This window comes from Hevea brasiliensis, chromosome 7, assembly GCF_030052815.1.
Source record: "Hevea brasiliensis isolate MT/VB/25A 57/8 chromosome 7, ASM3005281v1, whole genome shotgun sequence".
Taxonomy (NCBI): domain Eukaryota; kingdom Viridiplantae; phylum Streptophyta; class Magnoliopsida; order Malpighiales; family Euphorbiaceae; genus Hevea; species Hevea brasiliensis.
Genome location: NC_079499.1, coordinates 58,319,697 through 58,338,946, shown reverse-complemented (window position 1 = coordinate 58,338,946; position 19,250 = coordinate 58,319,697). Strand labels below are relative to the sequence as shown.

Here is a 19,250-nt window from a genome sequence, read left to right as displayed (position 1 = left end):
GTTAGAGTAGTCAATACCATAAGTCTAAGCATAGTCTTTTGTAACAAGACGAGCCTTTAGTTGAGCTACAAAACTATTTGGATTTACTTTCATTGCAAATACCCATTTAAAATCAATAGATTTCTTGTCTGTGTGTAGGTGCACCAATTCCCAAGTCCCATTAGTATCTAAAGGCACAATTTCCTCGTTCATTGCAGCATACCAACTAGGATGAGACAAGGCTTCCACAATAGCTTTAGGTGTAGAAAACAAACTCAAGAGAAGTAATAAAACAATGAGAAGAGGAAGACAAATGGTCATAAACCACAAAGGATGAGATAGGGTAAGTGCACTTACGTTTGCTTTTGAAAAGCAATGGGAAGATCTAAGTTTGAAGCAGAATCAGTAGTGGTGACTTGGATATTCCGATGAAGAAGCTGGTGGGGGCCTGAGTCACGAATCTCTATTCTTCCAAAATAAACATGTACAATAGGAGGTTGAACAGTTATTGATGAAGTAGGAGGAATCTGTGGACTAGACACTTGTTTAATAGTGTAAAATAAGAGAACATCTTCCTCCTCCGGACTCTCATAAATAAATGAGGGAGGAAAGAATGGAGCAGACTAAAAAAAAGTAGCATCTGAAGACACAATGTAGTGATTTAGAGTAGGAGAGAAACATTGTATCCTTTTTGAAGACAAGAATGCCCAAGGAAAGCACAACTTAAGGGACTTAAGATCAACTTAGTCACTTGTGGACGAACATCTTGCACAAAATAAGTACTATCAAATACAATGGTTCAATAAGAATAATGATTTAGTTGGAAAAAATTAGTATAATGAATATCACCATCAAGAATAAACAAAGGCAAAGGCATGCGATTAATTAAAAAACAGGCTGTAGAAATTGCATCAACCCAAAAACATTTAGATAGTTTCATTTGGAATAGAAGTGCTCTAACTATCTCAAGAAGATGCCTATTTTTCCTTATGGCAACCCCATTTTGGGATAGAGTATCAGCATAAGATGATTGGTAAACAACACCATTTTGTGACATATAAGTTTGAAAGTTGCCAAAAAAGTATTCTTTGGCATTATCACTTCGCAAAATACTATTGAAACTGTTATGGAAAGTCAATCACTATATTATTTCTCTGTATATTCTGTATTCTGTATTCCTATTTAGGATTTCTTATTTAGGATTTCTTCCTAATTAGTAGAACACAATTATAGGAATCAATTGTATATATATACCAATGTACAGATTAATTGAAATCAATGAGAATCATCTCTTTCTACATGGTATCAGAGCAGGTCATCAATCTAGGGTGACTATTGTTCTCACTACCCAGCTCAGGAGAGACCTTGGCCGCTGACCGGCCGTTTGAACCCCGATCAACATCGCCGGCGTCGTCTCAACACCCTCATTCCACCACTGTGTGCTGTTGCCTAATTCAGTATAACCATTAAAGGACTTCTGAGGTTTGGCTCTCAGATCCTATTTTGGTATTTGCTTGATTTGTGATTTTGGGTTATTTTGCTACTATAAGCACTTTGGATTAGCGTTTCGGTTAGTTTTCTTTGTCTCAACAAATGGCAGACAATAAGAATGTTATTTTTGATGTGATTCCGGTGATGACTAAGATCACGGAACACAAACTTAATAGTTCGAATTACCTGGAGTGGAGTAAGACTGTTAGGGTCTATTTGCGTAGCATTGATAAGTATGATCACGTTACTAAAGATCCACCCACTGATGATACACGACAAACTTGGCTAAGGGAGGATGCTCGGTTGTTTTTGCAGCTTCGGAACTCGATTCATAGTGAGGTAATTAGTTTAATTAATCACTGTGAATTTGTTAAGGAATTGATGGATTACTTAGATTTTACGTATTACAGTAAAGGAATATCTCCCGTATTTATGATGTTTATAAGGCATTCTACCGTGCTGAGAAAGAGGATAAGTCTCTCACGGCTTATTTTATGGATTTTAAACGGGTATATGAGGAACTTAATGTATTGTTGCCTTTTAGTCATGATGTGAAAGTTCAGCAGGCCCAACGGGAGCAACTGGCTGTTATGAGTTTTCTTGCAGGCCTTCCTTCAGAGTATGAGACTGCTAAATCTCAGATCCTCTCCAGTTCTGAGATTTCCTCTTTGCATGAAACGTTCACACGGGTCCTTCGTACAGAGAGTACTCAATCTTCACAGCCTGCCAGTAGTGCTCTTATTAGCCGTAATCCAAATGGACAACAGGGTAAAAGAAGAGGAAGTAGAGGAGGAATTACAGGCAACAAAAGTAATCAGCGTAATGGAGAGGCTAGTTCTAATCAGGACTCAAGAGGAGTCATTTGTTATTATTGCATGAGCCTGGCCATACAAAATATAATTGTCTGCAACTTCAGAGAAAAATCAGCGATCACAGATGGCAAATATGGTAGCAGAGAATTCTACATTATCTTCCTCTGAGAAAATTATTTTGGTATCTGCAGAGGAATTTGCACAATTTTTCCAGTATCAGGCATCTCTAAAGCCTACCAGTTCCCCTGTCACTGCGATCGCTGAGTCAGGTAAATCCACTACATGCCTTGTGTCTTCTTCATCCAAATGGGTTATTGATTCTGGTGCGACAGATCACATGACAGGTAATTCTAATATTCTATTTGCTTTTCAGTCTAATCTCACTTCCTCTACTGTTATTTTAGCTGATGGTTCTACTTCTTATGTCATGGGTTCTGGAACTGCGAACCCGACTTCGTCAATTTCTTTGTCTTCTGTTTTGTGTCTACCAAAATTCTCTTTTAATCTACTTTCTGTTAGTAAACTTACTCGTACCTTAAATTGTTCTGTTTCCTTTTTTCCTGACCAGTTTTTGTTTCAGGATCTTACGACGAAGCAGATTATTGGTAGAGGACGCGAGTCAGGTGGTCTCTACATTCTGGAAAATCATGTACTGCGGTCGCTTGTTTGCTCCAGTACCTTAACACCTCTTGAAGCTCATTGTAGATTGGGTCATCCTTCTTTGTCTACCATGAAGAAGCTGTGTCCTCAATTTCAGTCTTTATCAGTACTAGAATGTGAGTCGTGTCAGTTTGCAAAACATCATCGTTTGCCTTCTGTGTCTAGAGACAATAAACGGGCTTCATCTCCTTTTGAGTTAGTTCATTCTGATGTTTGGGGTCCTTGTTCTGTTACATCTAAAACTGGATTTCGTTATTTTGTTACTTTTGTTGATGATTACTCTCGTGTTACCTGGTGTTATTTAATGAAGAATCGTTCTGAGTTGTTTTCTATCTTTTGTGCTTTTTGTAATGAGATCAAAACTCAATTTAATATTTCTGTGCGCATATTAAGAAGTGACAATGCCAAAGAATACTTTTCAGCACAATTTCAGCCTTATATGACACAAAATGACATTCTTCATCAGTCTTCCTGTGTGGATACCCCATCCCAAAATGGCGTGACCGAAAGAAAAAATCGTCATCTTCTTGAGGTAACTCGTGCTCTTCTTTTTCAGATGAAAGTACCTAAACACTTTTGGGCGGATCACGGTTTCTCTGGCATGTTTTTATCAATCGTATGCCATCTTCTGTCCTTAATGGGGATATTCCTTATACTACTTTGTTTCCTACAAAATCTTTGTTCCCTATTGAACCCCGTATTTTTGGTTGTACCTGTTTTGTGCGTGATGTTCGTCCATAGGTTACTAAATTAGATCCAAAATCTCTCAAATGTGTCTTCCTTGGGTACTCCGACTCCAAAAAGGGTACCGTTGTTTCTCTCCTACTCTTAATCGTTATCTTGTTTCTGCAGATGTCACATTTTTTGAGTCCACTTCATTTTTTCCTCCATCATCTGTGTATGAGAGTCAGGGGGAGGAGGATGATCTCTTAATATATACTGTCCAACCAATGTCTAGTCCTCTCCCACACTGCTGTTCCTCGTCTCTATACCCACTCGACCTCCGTTGTTCATGTTTATTCCAGAGATTGGAGATTCACTCGAGATCCTCCACCGGCTACTTCGTTGGGAGATCCTGCCTCATACTAATCATGATTACGATCTAGACTTACCCATTGCTCTTCGTAAAGGTAGCGTTCATGTACTTACCCTATCTCTTCTTTTGTTTCTTATAATCAATTGTCTTCTTGTTCTCGGTATTTTGTTACTTCTTTAGACTCTGTTCCTATCCCTAATCTGTTGATGAGGCCTTTGTCTCATCACGGCTAGTGTGATGCTATGAAAGAGGAAATGGAGGCTTTAGATGCTAATGGTACATGGGAACTATTGCCTTTGCCCACCGTAAGAAAGCTATTGGTTGCAAATGGGTATATCTGATGAAAGGTAAATCTGATGGAGTGCGTGGCTAGGTTAAAAGCACGTCTTGTAGCAAAAGGATATGCTCAGACATATGGGGTTGATTACTCTGATACATTTTCTTCTGTAACTAAACTTACTTCTATTCGCTTGTTTATCTCTTTAGCAGCTACATATGATTGGCCCCTGCATCAATTGGATATCAAGAATGCTTTCCTTCATGGTGATCTTCAGGAGGAGGTGTATATGGAGCAACCACCTGGGTTTGTTGCTCAGGGGGAGTTGGGTAAAGTTTGTAGGCTTCGGAAGTCTCTTTATGGCTTGAAACAAAGTCCTAGGGCATGGTTTGGGAGATTCAGTGAAGCAGTACAGGAATTTGGTATGCAAAAGAGTAAGTGTGATCACTCAATATTTTATAGGCAATCTGAGGCTGGTCTAATTCTCTTAGCAGTCTATGTGGATGACATTATCATCACTGGGAGTGACTCTGCAAGTATTTCATCTCTTAAAACCTTCCTCCAAACTCAGTTTCAGACCAAAGACTTGGGATTGTTAAAGTATTTCTTGGGTATCGAAGTTATGAGAAGTAAGAAGGGTATTTTCTTATCTCAAAGAAAATGTCCTCGATCTATTGACAGAGACAGGAAAATTAGGTGCTAAGTCTTGTAGCGCACCAATGACTCCAACTTTACAATTGTTAGCAGGGGATAGTGAGTTGTTTGAAGATCCAGAGAGATACAGGAGATTGGTAGGAAAATTGAACTACCTTATAGTCACTCGTCCTGACATTACTTATGCCGTTAGTGTGGTAAGTCAATTTATGTCTTCTCCAACTGTTACTCATTGGGAAGCCTTGGAACAAATCTTGTGTTATCTGAAGGGCTCTCCAGGAAGAGGTTTGCTATATGGTAATCATGAGCATTTGAATGTTGAATGTTTTCTGGATCTAAGGTTGACAGGAGGTCAACCTTTGGATATTGTGTTTTTATTGGAGGAAATTTGGTGTCTTGGAGAAGCAAGAAGCGAGTGTAGTTTCTCGATCTAGTGCTGAATCCGAATCTGAGCCATGGCACAATCGGTATGTGAGGTAATGTGGATTCTTCAATTACTAGATGAGACAGGTTTTAAGACCTCCCTGCCTGCGTTATTGTGGTGTGATAATCTAGCTGATCTTAATATTGGTTCTTATCCGGTGTTTCATGAGAGTTCCAAACATATTGAGATTGATTGTCACTTTATTCATGAAAAGATTCAACAGATCATCTCAACAGGACACATCAAAGCGAGAAGCGGTTAGGAGATATTTTCACAAAAGCTCTGAATGGAGCTAGAATTGACTACATTTGTAACAAGTTGGGCATGATTAACATCTATGCTCCAACTTGAGGGGGAGTGTTATGGAAAGTCAATCACTATATTATTTCTCTGTATATTTTGTATTCTGTATTTCTATTTAGGATTTCTTATTTAGGATTTCTTACTAATTAGTAGAACACAATTATAGGAATCAATTGTATATATATACCCATGTACAGATTAATTGAAATCAATGAGAATCATCTCTTTCTACAATGGGCATTTGAATGTTGAATATTTTTCAGATGCCGACTGGGCTGGATCTAAGGTTGACAGGAGGTCAACTATTGGATATTGCATTTTTGTTGGAGAAAATTTGGTGTCTTGGAAAAGCAAGAAGCAGAGTGTAGTTGCTCTATCTGGTGCTGAATCCGAATACAGAGCCATTGCACAATCAGAATATGAGGTAATGTGGATACTTCAATTACTAGATGAGACAGGTTTTAAGACCTCCCTGCCTGCGAAATTGTGGTGTGATAATCAAGCTGCTCTCCATATTGCTTCTTGTAGAAAGAGATGATTCTCCTTAATATCAATTAATCTGTACATAGGTATATATATACAATTGATTCCTATAATTGTGTTCTACTAATTAGGAAGAAATCCTAAATAAGAATTCCTAAATAGGAATATAGAATACAAAATATACAGAGAAATAATATAATGATTGACTTTCCATAACACTCCCCCTCAAGTTGGAGCATAGATGTTAATTATGCCTAACTTGTTACAAATGTAGTCAATCCTAGCTCCATTCAGAGCTTTTGTGAAAATATCTCCTAATTGCTCTCCAGTTTTGATATATCTTGTTGAGATGATCTGTTGTTGAATCTTTTCACGAATAAAGTGACAATCAATCTCAATATGTTTGGTCCGCTCATGAAATACCGGATTAGAAGCAATATGGAGAGCAGCTTGATTATCACACCATAATTTTGCAGGCAGGGGGGTCTTAAAACCTGTCTCATCTAGTAATTGAAGTATCCACATTACCTCACATACTGATTGTGCCATGGAGAGGTATTCGGATTCAGCACTAGATCGAGAAACTACACTCTGCTTCTTGCTTCTCCAAGACACCAAATTTCCTCCAATAAAAACACAATATCCAGTAGTTGACCTCCTGTCAACCTTAGATCCAGCCCAGTCGGCATCTGAAAAACATTCAACATTCAAATGCCCATGATTACCATATACAAACCTCTTCCTGGAGCGCCCTTCAGATAACACAAAATTTGTTCCAAGACTTCCCAATGAGTAACAGTTGGGGAAGACATAAATTGACTTACCACACTAACGGCATAAGCAATGTCAGGACGAGTGACTATAAGGTAGTTCAATTTTCCTACCAATCTCCTGTATCTCTCTGGATCTTTAAACAACTCACTATCCCCTGCTAACAATTGTAAAGTTGGAGTCATTGGTGCGCTACAAGGCTTAGCACCTAATTTTCCTGTCTCTGTCAATAGATCGAGGACATATTTTCTTTGAGATAAGAAAATACCCTTCTTACTTCTCATAACTTCGATACCCAAGAAATACTTTAACAATCCCAAGTATTTGGTCTGAAACTGAGTTTGGAGGAAGGTTTTAAGAGATGAAATACTTGCAGAGTCACTCCCAGTGATGACAATGTCATCCACATAGACTACTAAGAGAATTTGCATATAAAATGAGTGATCACACTTACTCTTTTGCATACCAAATTCTGAATCTCCCAAACCATGCCCTAGGACTTTGTTTCAAGCCATAAAGAGACTTCAAGGCTACAAACCTTACCCAACTCCCGAGCAACAAACCTGTGGTTGCTCCATATACACCTCCTCCGAAGATCACCATGAAGGAAAGCATTCTTGATATCCAATTGATGCAGGGCCAATCATATGTAGTGCTAAAGAGATAAACAAGCGAATAGAAGTAAGTTTAGCTACGAAGAAAATGTATCGAGTAATCAACCCCATATGTCCGAGTATATCCTTTGCTACAAGGCGTGCTTTTAACCTAGCCAACCATTAGGATTTACCTCATCAGTATATACCCATTTGCAACCAATAGCTTTCTTACGGCAGTTCCCATGTACCATTAGCATCTAAAGCCTCCATTTCCTCTTTCATACAAAGACACCACCAGATGAGACAAAGGCTCACCAACGATAGGAATAGGAACAGAGTCTAAAGAAGTAACAAAACACCGAGAACAAGAAGACAATTGATTATAAGAAACAAAAGAAGAGATAGGGTAAGTACATGAACGTTTACCTTTACGAAGAGCAATGGGTAAGTCTAGATCAATCATGATCGATGAGGGATCTCCCAACGAAGTAGCTGGTGGAGGATTTGAGTCAGGAATCTCCAATCTCCTGTAATAAACATGAACAACGGGAGGTCGAGTTGGTCTAGAGATAGAAGAAACAGGCTGTGAGAGAGGACTAGACATTGGTTGGACAGTATATATTAAGAGATCATCCTCCTCCCCCTGACTCTCATACACAGATGATTGAGGAAAAAATGGAGTGGACTCAAAAAATGTGACATCTGCACAAACAAGATAACGATTAAGAGTATGAGAGAAACAACGGTACCCTTTTTGGATCCAGGAGTACCCAAGGAAGACACATTTGAGAGACTTTGGATCCAATTTAGTAACCTGCGGACGAACATCACGCACAAAACAGGTACAACAAAAAATACGAGGTTCAACAGGGAACAAAGATTTTGTAGGGAACAAAGCAGTATAAGAAATACCCCCATTAAGGACAGAAGACGGCATACGATTGATCAAAAAACATGCCGTAGAAACTGCATCCGCCCAAAAGTGTTTAGGAACTTTCATCTGAAAAAGAAGAGCACGAGTTACCTCAAGAAGATGCCGATTTTTTCTTTCGGCCACGCCATTTTGGGATGGGGTATCTACACAGGAAGACTGATGAAGAATGCCATTTTGTGTCATATAAGATTGAAATTGTGCTGAAAAGTATTCTTTGGCATTGTCACTTCTTAATATGCGCACAGAAGTATTAAATTGAGTTTTGATTTCATTACAAAAGGCACAAAAGATAGAAAACAACTCAGAACGATTCTTCATTAAATATAACCAGGTAACACGAGAGTAATCATCAACAAAAGTAACAAAATAACGAAATCCAGTTTTAGAAGTAACAGAACAAGGACCCCAAACATCAGAATGAACTAATTCAAAAGGGGATGAAGCCCGTTTATTGACTCTAGACACAGAAGGCAAACGATGATGTTTTGCAAACTGACACGACTCACATTCTAGTACTGATAAAGACTGAAACTGAGGACACAACTTCTTTATAGTAGACAAAGAAGGATGGACCAATCTACAATGAGCTTCAAGAGGTGTTAAGGTACTGGAGCAAACAAGCGACCGCGGTACATGATTTTCCAGAATGTAGAGACCACCTGACTCACGTCCTCTACCAATAATCTGCTTCGTCGTAAGATCCTGAAATAAACACTGGTCAGGAAAAAAGGAAACGGAACAATTTAAGGTACGAGTAAGTTTACTAACAGAAAGTAGATTAAAAGAGAAATTTGGTAGACATAAAATAGATGACAAAGAAATTGACGAAGTCGGATTCGCAGTTCCAGAACCCATGACACAAAAAGTAGAACCATCAGCTAAAGTAACAGTAGAGGAAGTGAGATTAGATTGAAAAGCAGATAGAAGACTAGAATTACCTGTCATGTGATCTGTCGCACCAGAATCAATAACCCATTTGGATGAGGAAGACACAAGGCATGTAGTGGATTTACCTGACTCAGCGATCGCAGTGACAGGGGAACTGGTAGGCTTTAGAGATGCCTGATACTGGGAAAACTGTGCAAAATCCTCTGCAGATACCAAAACAGTTTTCTCAAAGGAAGATACTGTAGAATCCTCTACTGCCATATTTGCCATTTGTGATCGCTGATTTTTCCTCTGAAGTTGCGGACAATTATATTTTGTATGGCCAGGCTCATGGCAATAATAATAAATGACTCCTCTTGAGTCCTGATTAGAACTAGCCTCTCCATTACGCCGATTACTACATTGCTGTAATTCCTCCTCTACTTCCTCTTCTATTACGCTGTTGTCCTTTTGGATTACGCTAATAAGAGCACTCTTGCGGTGTGACGATTGGGTACTCTCTGCGAAGGACCCGTGTGAACGCTTTCATGCAAAGAGGAAATCTCGAATCGAGAGAATCTGTGATTTAGCGTCTCATACTCGAAGGAAGGTCGCAAGAAAACTCATAACAGCATTGCTCGCTGGGCTGCTTAACTTTCACATCAGAACTAAAAGGCAACAATATATTAAGTTCCTCATATACCCGTTTAAAATCCATAAAATAAGCCGTGAGAGACTTATTCTCTTTCTCAGTACGGTAGAATGCCTTACAAACATCATAAATACGGGAGATATTCCCTTTACCAGAATACAAAAAATCTAAGTAATCCATCAATTCCTTAACAAATTCACAGTGATTAATTAAACTAATTACCTCACTGTGAATCGAGTTCCGAAGCTGCAAAAACAACCGAGCATCCTCCCTTAGCCAAGTTTGTTGTGTATCACCAGTAGGTGGATCTTTAGTAAGGTGATCATCCTTATCAATGCTACGCAAATAGACCCTATGATCTTACTCCACCTGTAATTCGAACCATTAAGTTTGTGTTCCGTGATCTTAGTCATCACCGGAATCACATCAGAAATAACATTCTTATTGTCTTCCATTTGTTGAGACAAAGAAAACTAACCGAAACGATAATCCAAAGTGCTTACAGTAACAAAATAATCCAAAATCACAAATCAAGCAAATACCGAAATAGGATCTGAGAGCCAAACCTCAGAAGTCCTTTAATGGTGTACTGGATCAGGCAACATCACACAGTGGTGGAATAAGGGGATTGAGGCGACGCTGGCGATGTTGATCGGAGTCGAAAAGGCCGGTCGGCGGCCAAGGTCTCTCCTGAGCTGGGTGGTGAGAACAAATAGTCACTCTAGATAGATGACCTGCTCTGATACCATGTAGAAAGAGATGATTCTCCTTAATATCAATTAATCTGTACATGGGTATATATATACAATTGATTCCTATAATTGTGTTCTACTAATTAGGAAGAAATACTAAATAAGAATTCCTAAATAGGAATACAGAATACAAAATATACAGAGAAATAATATAACATCTAATCCTGTGTTTCATGAGCGGACCAAACATATTGAAATTGATTGTCACTTTTTTGTTTGTGAAAAGATTCAACAACAGATTATCTTAACAGGACACATCAAAACTGGAGAGCAGTTAGGAGATATTTTCACAAAAGCTCTGAATGGAGCTAGGATTGACTACATTTGTAACAAGTTGGGCATGATTAACATCTATGCTCCACTTGAGGGGGAGTGTTATGGAAAGTCAATCACTATATTATTTCTCTGTATATTCTGTATTCCTATTTAGGATTTCTTATTTAGGATTTCTTCCTAATTAGTAGAACATAATTATAGAATCAATTGTATATATATACCCATGTACAGATTAATTGAGATTAAGGAGAATCATATCTTTCTACAGAAACATTAAATCACACAATATAGAAAATAATTCTGAATGATTTTTCATTAAAAATAATCAAGTAACACAAGAGTCATTGTCAACAAAGGTAATAAAATACTTGAATCTAGATTTGGAAATTATAGGATATAGACCCCAAACATCATAATGAACAAACTCAAAAAGAATGAGGCCCGTTTATTGACTCGAAATAGTAGGTAAACAATGATGTTTGGAAAATTGACACGACTCACAATCTAAAAATGACAAAGACTAAAATTGTGGGCATAACTTGTTCAAGAGAGATAATGAAGAAAGTCTCAATTGACAATGAACTTTAGGAGTTAAGTTGCTGGAACAAGCAAGAGACCATAGCCCTTGTTTGTCTAGGTATAGAGGCTTCCAGACTCATGTTCTCTATCAATAATCTGTTTCATCGTAAGATCCTATAATAAATAATGATCAGGAAAAAATGAGGCACAGCAATTTAGGGCATAGGTTAGTTTACTAATAGATAGTAAATTGAAAGAGAACTTTGGTAAGCACAAAATAGATGACACGAATTGATGGTGTTATATTTGCAATTTCATAACCCATGACATAAGACATAGACCCATCAGCTAAAGTGACATAAGATGATGGTGTATGAGATTGAAATTTAGACCAAAGACTAGAATTACCTACCATATGGTTAGTAGCATTAGAATCAATGACCCATTTTGAAGAGGAATAGACAAGATGTAGTAGAGTTACATGACTCAATGATCGCAGTGACAGGGGAATTGGCAGGCTTTAGAGATTCCTAATTGTTGAACAATGTTTTTGGAGAATATTTTATGTATTTCACTCAATGAATTTGATCGAATACATATAACAATTTATATATAAGGAAGAATTCTAAAATATGAAGCTAATAAATATAATTGATTCCTAATTGACTCCTAAAAAAATAACTTCTTAAAAAATACTATCATTAATTAACGTGATTCCAACATTCCTCCTGAAGTTGGTTCATGAATATTACACATGCCCCACATGTAAATTAGAGTATGAAATATTTTGCTGCTTAAATCCATAGTGAACACGTTAGCCAATTGATCTTTTGAAGCCACATGAGAGACACTCAATGATCTATCCACAAATTTCTCCTAGCTTTGTTATCACGAAACAAATATAAACTATTTGTTTTTAGAGTTTCATTTCTTCCATCAATTTTCGTAATACAACAATTCACAAACACCTTGAGCTGTGGCTCTGTATTCACATTCTGCACTAGATCTAGCTGTCACGTTTTGTTTTTTGCTTCTCCAAGTGACTAGGTTACCACCAAAGGAACAATAACATGATGTTGACCTCCTATCATCAAGAAATCCAGCCCAATTTGCATCTGTAAAGTCCTTTTTCAATAGCAGATTTCAGGGTCCTTTTTCAGTAGCAGATTTCAGGTATCTCAAAATGCAAAAAACAACTTTTAAATGGGTTCATGAGGATCATGCATATAATGACTCGCTAGACTCACTACATAGGCTAATATCAGGTATAGTGTGTGAAAAATAAATGTTTAAAGCATGCAAAGGAAGCTATTTCCATTAGTTTGTTTGGGTTGAGTATATTGCTTGATGCAAATTGTCTGAATTATACACAAACACATACTTATATTTATGTGTATGAAATAGGTTATTTTAACATTATATTTACCTTAGATAAGTTGGAACTAGTGCATGAGTACCGTATATCTAAAAGATGCTGGTTTGTATGATAATTTTTTTCCCTTTCTTTTTCTTTCAGTTTCACCATGACAGGTCTTAGTTGTGGTTCTAGCCCAGAGCAACCTTGTGTTTCAAGCTCTCCCTTTCCAGGTTTATTTGATAAAATTTTCCTATGTTGGATACTATTTCCATGACATAATACCGTAGATGGAGCCTAAACTATTGATATTTTGCAGTTTCTACCAGCAAGTCAAGACTTAGGATGATTGTAATTGCTGCAAGCTGTGGTGCTTTCATACTTATGCTACTTGGCATTGCATACCGTTACCATCAACTGCACAGACTACAAAATGATGTCTTTGTGGATGTTGCTAGTAATTTTTCTTACCTTCTATATTTGGATCCATGATAGCATAGTTATTAAAGGCCCAAGGCACACCAAACCACTAAGGACCTGAGTGTGGCGATGTGCAAAAATTAGAAAAAAAAAAAAATAAAAAAGTCAAATATATGAAAGAACTTAAAATAACATAAAGTTAAACATAATAATAACTAGCATTCAAGTAATAATAAGTTTACAATCCAAATAAAATAAAAATAAACTACTCATAGTCATAGTTAGAACACTACTATATATATATATATATATATATATATATATATATATACACACTTCACTTTCATTTTGTTGTCTCAAAATGAAAGTCTTAAAATGCAATGCATTTAAAAAATTTAATTTAATAATACCTCATTAATCATAACTTAAAATAATTTAAATTGAATTTTATAAACTCATTAAGATAACTATGTTACATTTATTTTTAACTTATTTAAAATGGGATTTAAAAAAAAATAAAAAAAAAAATGCTAAGGCAAAAGAGCACTAAAAAAAACTCTAAATTAGATTTAAACCCATTAACCATTGACTCGTTATAAGCACCATCCATTAGCCACATTGGTGATACACGGCCAATACACAAACATTGCCGTATTTTATTAGTGAGAGCAAACACAGCCAAAGCCAACTAGGTACATCTACTTTAAGTCTTCTCTTCTTCCTCTTCTTCTCCTTTCTTTCTTTCTTTTTTTTTCATTGGTTGTCTTTTATTGATAGGCTTCTTCTTCTTCTTCTTCTTCTTCTCTCACTTTTTTTTTTCTTTTTTTTTTGGCCTTTTTGTTCCCCGACCTCACCCAAGCGCCTCACTATGCCTTGGTGAGGTCACCTGCCTTTTGATGCTTGAGGTGATCCCCTTTGACCCTGATGTACCTTGCGCCTTAGGTGCGCCTTTGGCAACTATGCACGATAGTCATACTTCTGTAACCAAAATAGTAATCCATCGTAGTCATAAATTTTGATCATTGTTAGGTATAATTATCATTGTTGATCATTATCAGGTATAATTTTCCACGTTGATCATTGTTAGCACATCCACTTAGATCATTGTTAGCACATTCACAAATAGTTGGTTCAATCTTTCATTATTGCTTAGCAACCATTTAGCATATGTAAATGCTTAAAATTGTTGTGGTAATGATTAGTATATGATTCTTATTTTTTTAACATGTTTTGCTAATATTTCAGGTATTATTTTTATTCTAAACCATCTCCTTCTTCTTGGTCCCCAATTATTTCTCTTTTTTTTTTTCTAATTTTTTTCCTTCTCTCTTCCTCCGCAATCCTTAGTTCATTTTGTATTTTATTCTCTGCCCTTGCTTGATTTTGCTTTCATCTTTCATTCTCTTCCTTATGTAGTCTTCTTTTCATCTCCAAACAAAACACGGATTACTGAAGCCTGATACTAATTCATGTTGAAGAATAGTATAGTACAAGTTTATTTGTTTCCTTGGTATTTTGGAGATTACATGGGTTTAGAAACTTTGTGATTTTGAATATTCAATAGTACATAGTGCATACAAATATGGTGTTCATGCTTGAAAAGAAAGGAATATTGTATATGTTTTTCCATGAATTTTAAATATTTTGGCTATCAAATTAAATTTCCATTTTTGTTTTATTTATATACATAATAATAGTACGGCTCATATTGGGCCATGGCCTGCATTACTTGCTTTGAAACCATAGCCTTCATGATTATGCGATTATTCAAAGTTTGCTATAAATATTCAACTTCTCAAAATATATTGTCATTTTTTATTGATTTTCTGATTTTATTGCAATTTTTTGATTCTAAGTTCTCAATTCAGAGAATTTACATTGTAATTCACAATCCAAATCTTGATTTGACAACTGTGTTTGTTGTCTTGATAAAGCATCTCATATATGTGTTAACTGAAAGTATGAAATAAATTTCAGTTTTTAGTGGTATTTATTTCAGGCGCAGGAGCATAGATGGCTTATCATGACTGATTGATTTACATTTTTTTATAAACTGCTTTTGTGAGCTAACATCCTTCTTATATATATATATACACTTTCAGGTGAAGATGATTGCAAAATTTCCTTTGGGCAGCTTAAAAGATTTTCATGGCCTGAGATCCAGATTGCAACAGACAATTTTAGCGAACACAACATAATTGGACAGGGAGGCTTTGGAAAAGTTTACAAAGGAGTACTTTCAGACAACACAAAGGTTGCTATAAAACGCCTTTCAGATTATCACAGCCCTGGAGGAGAAGCTGCTTTCCAAAGAGAAGTTCAGCTTATTAGTGTTGCAGTTCATAGGAATCTTCTACGACTGATTGGTTTTTGTATGACCTCCTCTGAGAGAATCCTTGTTTATCCATTTATGAAAAATCTGAGTGTCGCATACCACCTGAGAGGTATTGTGTTGAATTCACGCCATGTTTTATTCCATTTTGCTGTTTTCTATAATATTTTAATAATATAATACATTGTGCTTCTGAATTCTGCCTCTATTTCCAGCAATTGCCCATACCAGACTGCAAGAGATGTTTATATCTCACTAATAATATTTTCCTGTTTTATAGATTTGAAACCTGGAGAAAAGGGTTTGGACTGGCCAACGAGGAAGCAAGTGGCCTTTGGTGTAGCTCATGGACTGGAGTATCTACATGTGCATTGTAATCCTAAGATTATACATCGTGACTTAAAGGCTGCTAACATCCTATTAGATGACAATTTTGAAGCTGTTCTTGGAGATTTTGGGTTAGCAAAGCTGGTTGATACAAAATTCACTCATGTTACGACCCAGATACGTGGTACCATGGGTCACATTGCCCCCGAATATTTGTCCACTGGAAAGTCTTCAGAAAAGACAGATGTGTTTGGATATGGCATAACGCTTCTTGAATTGGTAACTGGTCAGCGTGCAATAGACCTTTCTCGGCTTGAAGAGGAAGAGGATGTTCTTCTGATTGATCACGTAAGAATCTACTGCTCACTATAAACACTTTAATTCTAAGAAGATGGTTCTTTATCTTTTCCCTTCTTTTTTGGAAGTAACTTTTACATATTGTGTAAATGACACAAAATGACGTGCACAGATCAAAAAGTTACTGAGAGAAGATAGATTTGACGACATTGTAGATGGAAACTTGAAGACTTATGACCGTGAAGAAGTTAAGACAATTGTTCAGGTTGCATTGTTGAGCACCCAAAGCTTGCCTGAAGACCGTCCCACAATGACAGAAGTGGTTAAACTGCTACAAGGAGTTGGTCTGGCTGGGAGATGGACAAAATGGGAGGAGCAAGCGAGGAATCAAGAATTCTCACTCATTTCTCGCCGATATGCATGGGCTGAAGATTCAATTGTTAATCAAGAAGCCATACAGTTGTCCAAGGCTAGATAGAGCTTTTGTGGTACGGAATCAATTTTGAGAGCATTATCAACCTATTAAGTGGATTACTGTAAGCTATTGATTCAAACATGATCAACCTATCATGTAGATAGATTGTTTTACATGAAATGAAAACCATGGTATGCTGTATCTCAGAGCTAGATGTTTACCTGTAAAATCCGTATGGTTTGATAATGGTGAGAATTGCTTGTTATCATTCCTTATTTTAGATTATTTTATTTTATTTTTATTTTTGCATCCATAGAGCGAGTTTGACGTTGCAGGGTCGGACCAGCTTTTGTTTTTTTTTTTTTAATTTTTTTTTCTTTAATTTTTTTTAAGCTACTCCCATGCTATGGTTGGGAAGAAGCTGGATTTTTTAGCTTTTCCAAATGATAATTGAGAAGCAAATAAAAAAAAAATGAAAAACCAAAAACAGTCACTGCAGTTGTCATGACCCTCAAACTCATCTCAGACCTTAACAAACACATATATTCTTAGAATTTAGGACCTCTTAAACTTCAATTATTGTACCTCAGTGAGAGGATTTTATATGCTGCAGTAGGAGACCAAGGATTTAATGGAGGGAGCTAAAGAAATGTTTTGAATTGTGATAGGTAATTTGCATAGAAAAATGTAAATTTATTATTTGAATTGTGATGAGTATACAAATTATTGGATATTGAAATTGACTTTGAATCGAATTGTATTGTGATTTATGCTCACTAAAAGAATTGTGATATTGTTTTATATCTCACTATAGATGCTTGACTAGGTTATTATCCGTCTCTCTCATTTGTTGAGAAGACAATGGAGTTAGTTGTGTTTTGATTATCATGGTATGTGCACAGGCTTAGATTCTCTTATTATTAGAGGTTAGATATAAGTTTTTATGTTATGGCCCTTTCGGAAGATTTATTATTGTGGTGTGTACTGTGCACGATGATTCGACCTCCCTGACCATACGGAGTTAGAATCCGATTCAACCTCCCCGACCATAGGGAGTTACAATCACCCCGAAGATGGCTCTTTCGGATTAGTTTTGCATAGTTAGTGAGATAAAGAATGGCTTTTGAGATAAAGAATGGTTTTTGAGATAAATAATGACTTTTGAGATAAAGAATGGTTTTTAAATAATAAAGAATTATTGTTTCAATTATGATTTATGTATAATTGATTTTGTTGGAATCATCTTAAATGTTTAGTTGTGATTTGATAAATTAAACTTTGTGATCAAAGTCATTTCATACAAATGATTTATGTTATTGGTAATGAATAATTTAATTTTTAGAATTTGATGAGTATCCTGATTTCTAAATTATTTGCTGTAATTTTGCTAAGGTATATTGAACTATGTTTTAAGTTATAGTTGTGCGCCACTGAGTTCACCACTCAGCGATGGCTTAGTATGCTGTTGCAGGTGAAAAGAGCATAGAGCAACTGAGTAAGCTTCTTTGAAGAGACATTCAGATTAGCTCCAGGTATGCCCATGTACACAGGTTTTGATGTATGCATGTAATAATATGTATGTAAATTATTTGAGTAGTTGTATAAAAACTCTTGTAAAATATTTTGGTATGTAATTAAATGCAAATCATTGTAATATAAATTTGAGATTTCATTTACCTGTATAGTTTTGTAATATTAATTTTTGAGTTTTGTAATTAATGAAATGTTCTTTATGATGAGATTGGCTTAAAAATGAATTGATTTGATTATTGAAATTTGAATTGTGAAATGAAATAAAGTTATTAGAGTTGTATTTGAGAAAACACATTGGGAGTGTTTTCCTTTTCAGGTTTGAAGAACTATTTTCTCAAAACACAGCCGGCACTTTGCCAAAATTTTTAAAAATTTTTATAACATCAGATTTTACGCGATGATTTACATTTCATGAAAATTGTTTTAAAATCCCTTGTAGTATATCTAATGTGTTATCGGTAGGCGAAGTACGATAATTCATTAGGTATACTACGGGATCATGTTACATCTTACGGAGGAGTAGGGTGTGACATGTTTTGTGGTATCAGAGCAATGGTTTCAAAGTAAATTTCAAACTGTGAATTTGAAATCTTTTTGTCGGTAACTACAACTGCTCAAATGTTTGATACATATAGTACATTTACATCATAAATATGAACTAATGGAGAGGAATCTCCTTGTGTTGATTGTACAGGAATAGAAAATCCTGTAAAAAGATATGGAAGAGAAGAATGAGACAATAGAACAGTCTGTGATGGCAGAAGTACAAGTTGAGGCCCTAGCTCCTCAGAGTGTCGAAGGCCCGACTGTACCAGTTTTACCGGTATAAATTATTGCACAAATGGCCCAGCAAATAGCCACTTTCTTTCAACAAATGGCTGATACTATGTCAGCTCAAGCTCAAGCACAAACCCAACACCCACAAGGGCAGTGTGAAATAGAGATGAGGGAGAAACCTATGGGTCAGAGCTCGAACAGTAATTTGGGGAAGAGAAAAAAAAATTTGAGGAATCTAGAGCTGAGGGATATGATAGAGGTGGATCATCAGGGTAGAGAACAACAAGATCTAGTCGTTGAATAACCAAA

At 36.3% G+C, this 19,250-nt stretch overlaps 1 protein-coding gene across 3 annotated transcripts in view; it reads left to right on the top strand.

The window, feature by feature from the left end:
- Positions 1-16,899, top strand: part of LOC110660402 (probable LRR receptor-like serine/threonine-protein kinase At5g63710) — a 42,479-nt gene extending 25,580 nt beyond the window's left edge. For 2 of the 3 annotated variants that reach the window (XM_021818718.2, XM_021818715.2), the window contains 5 exons: positions 13,003-13,073; positions 13,160-13,297; positions 15,363-15,704; positions 15,873-16,267; positions 16,389-16,899. In XM_021818718.2, the coding sequence (XP_021674410.2) occupies positions 13,003-13,073; positions 13,160-13,297; positions 15,363-15,704; positions 15,873-16,267; positions 16,389-16,694 (1,252 nt within the window). In that variant the 3' untranslated portion in view covers positions 16,695-16,899. The remainder of the gene's footprint in view (positions 1-13,002; positions 13,074-13,159; positions 13,298-15,362; positions 15,705-15,872; positions 16,268-16,388) is intronic. The other variant, XM_021818716.2, reaches the window with a different exon arrangement.
- The last annotated feature ends 2,351 nt before the right edge of the window (positions 16,900-19,250 follow it).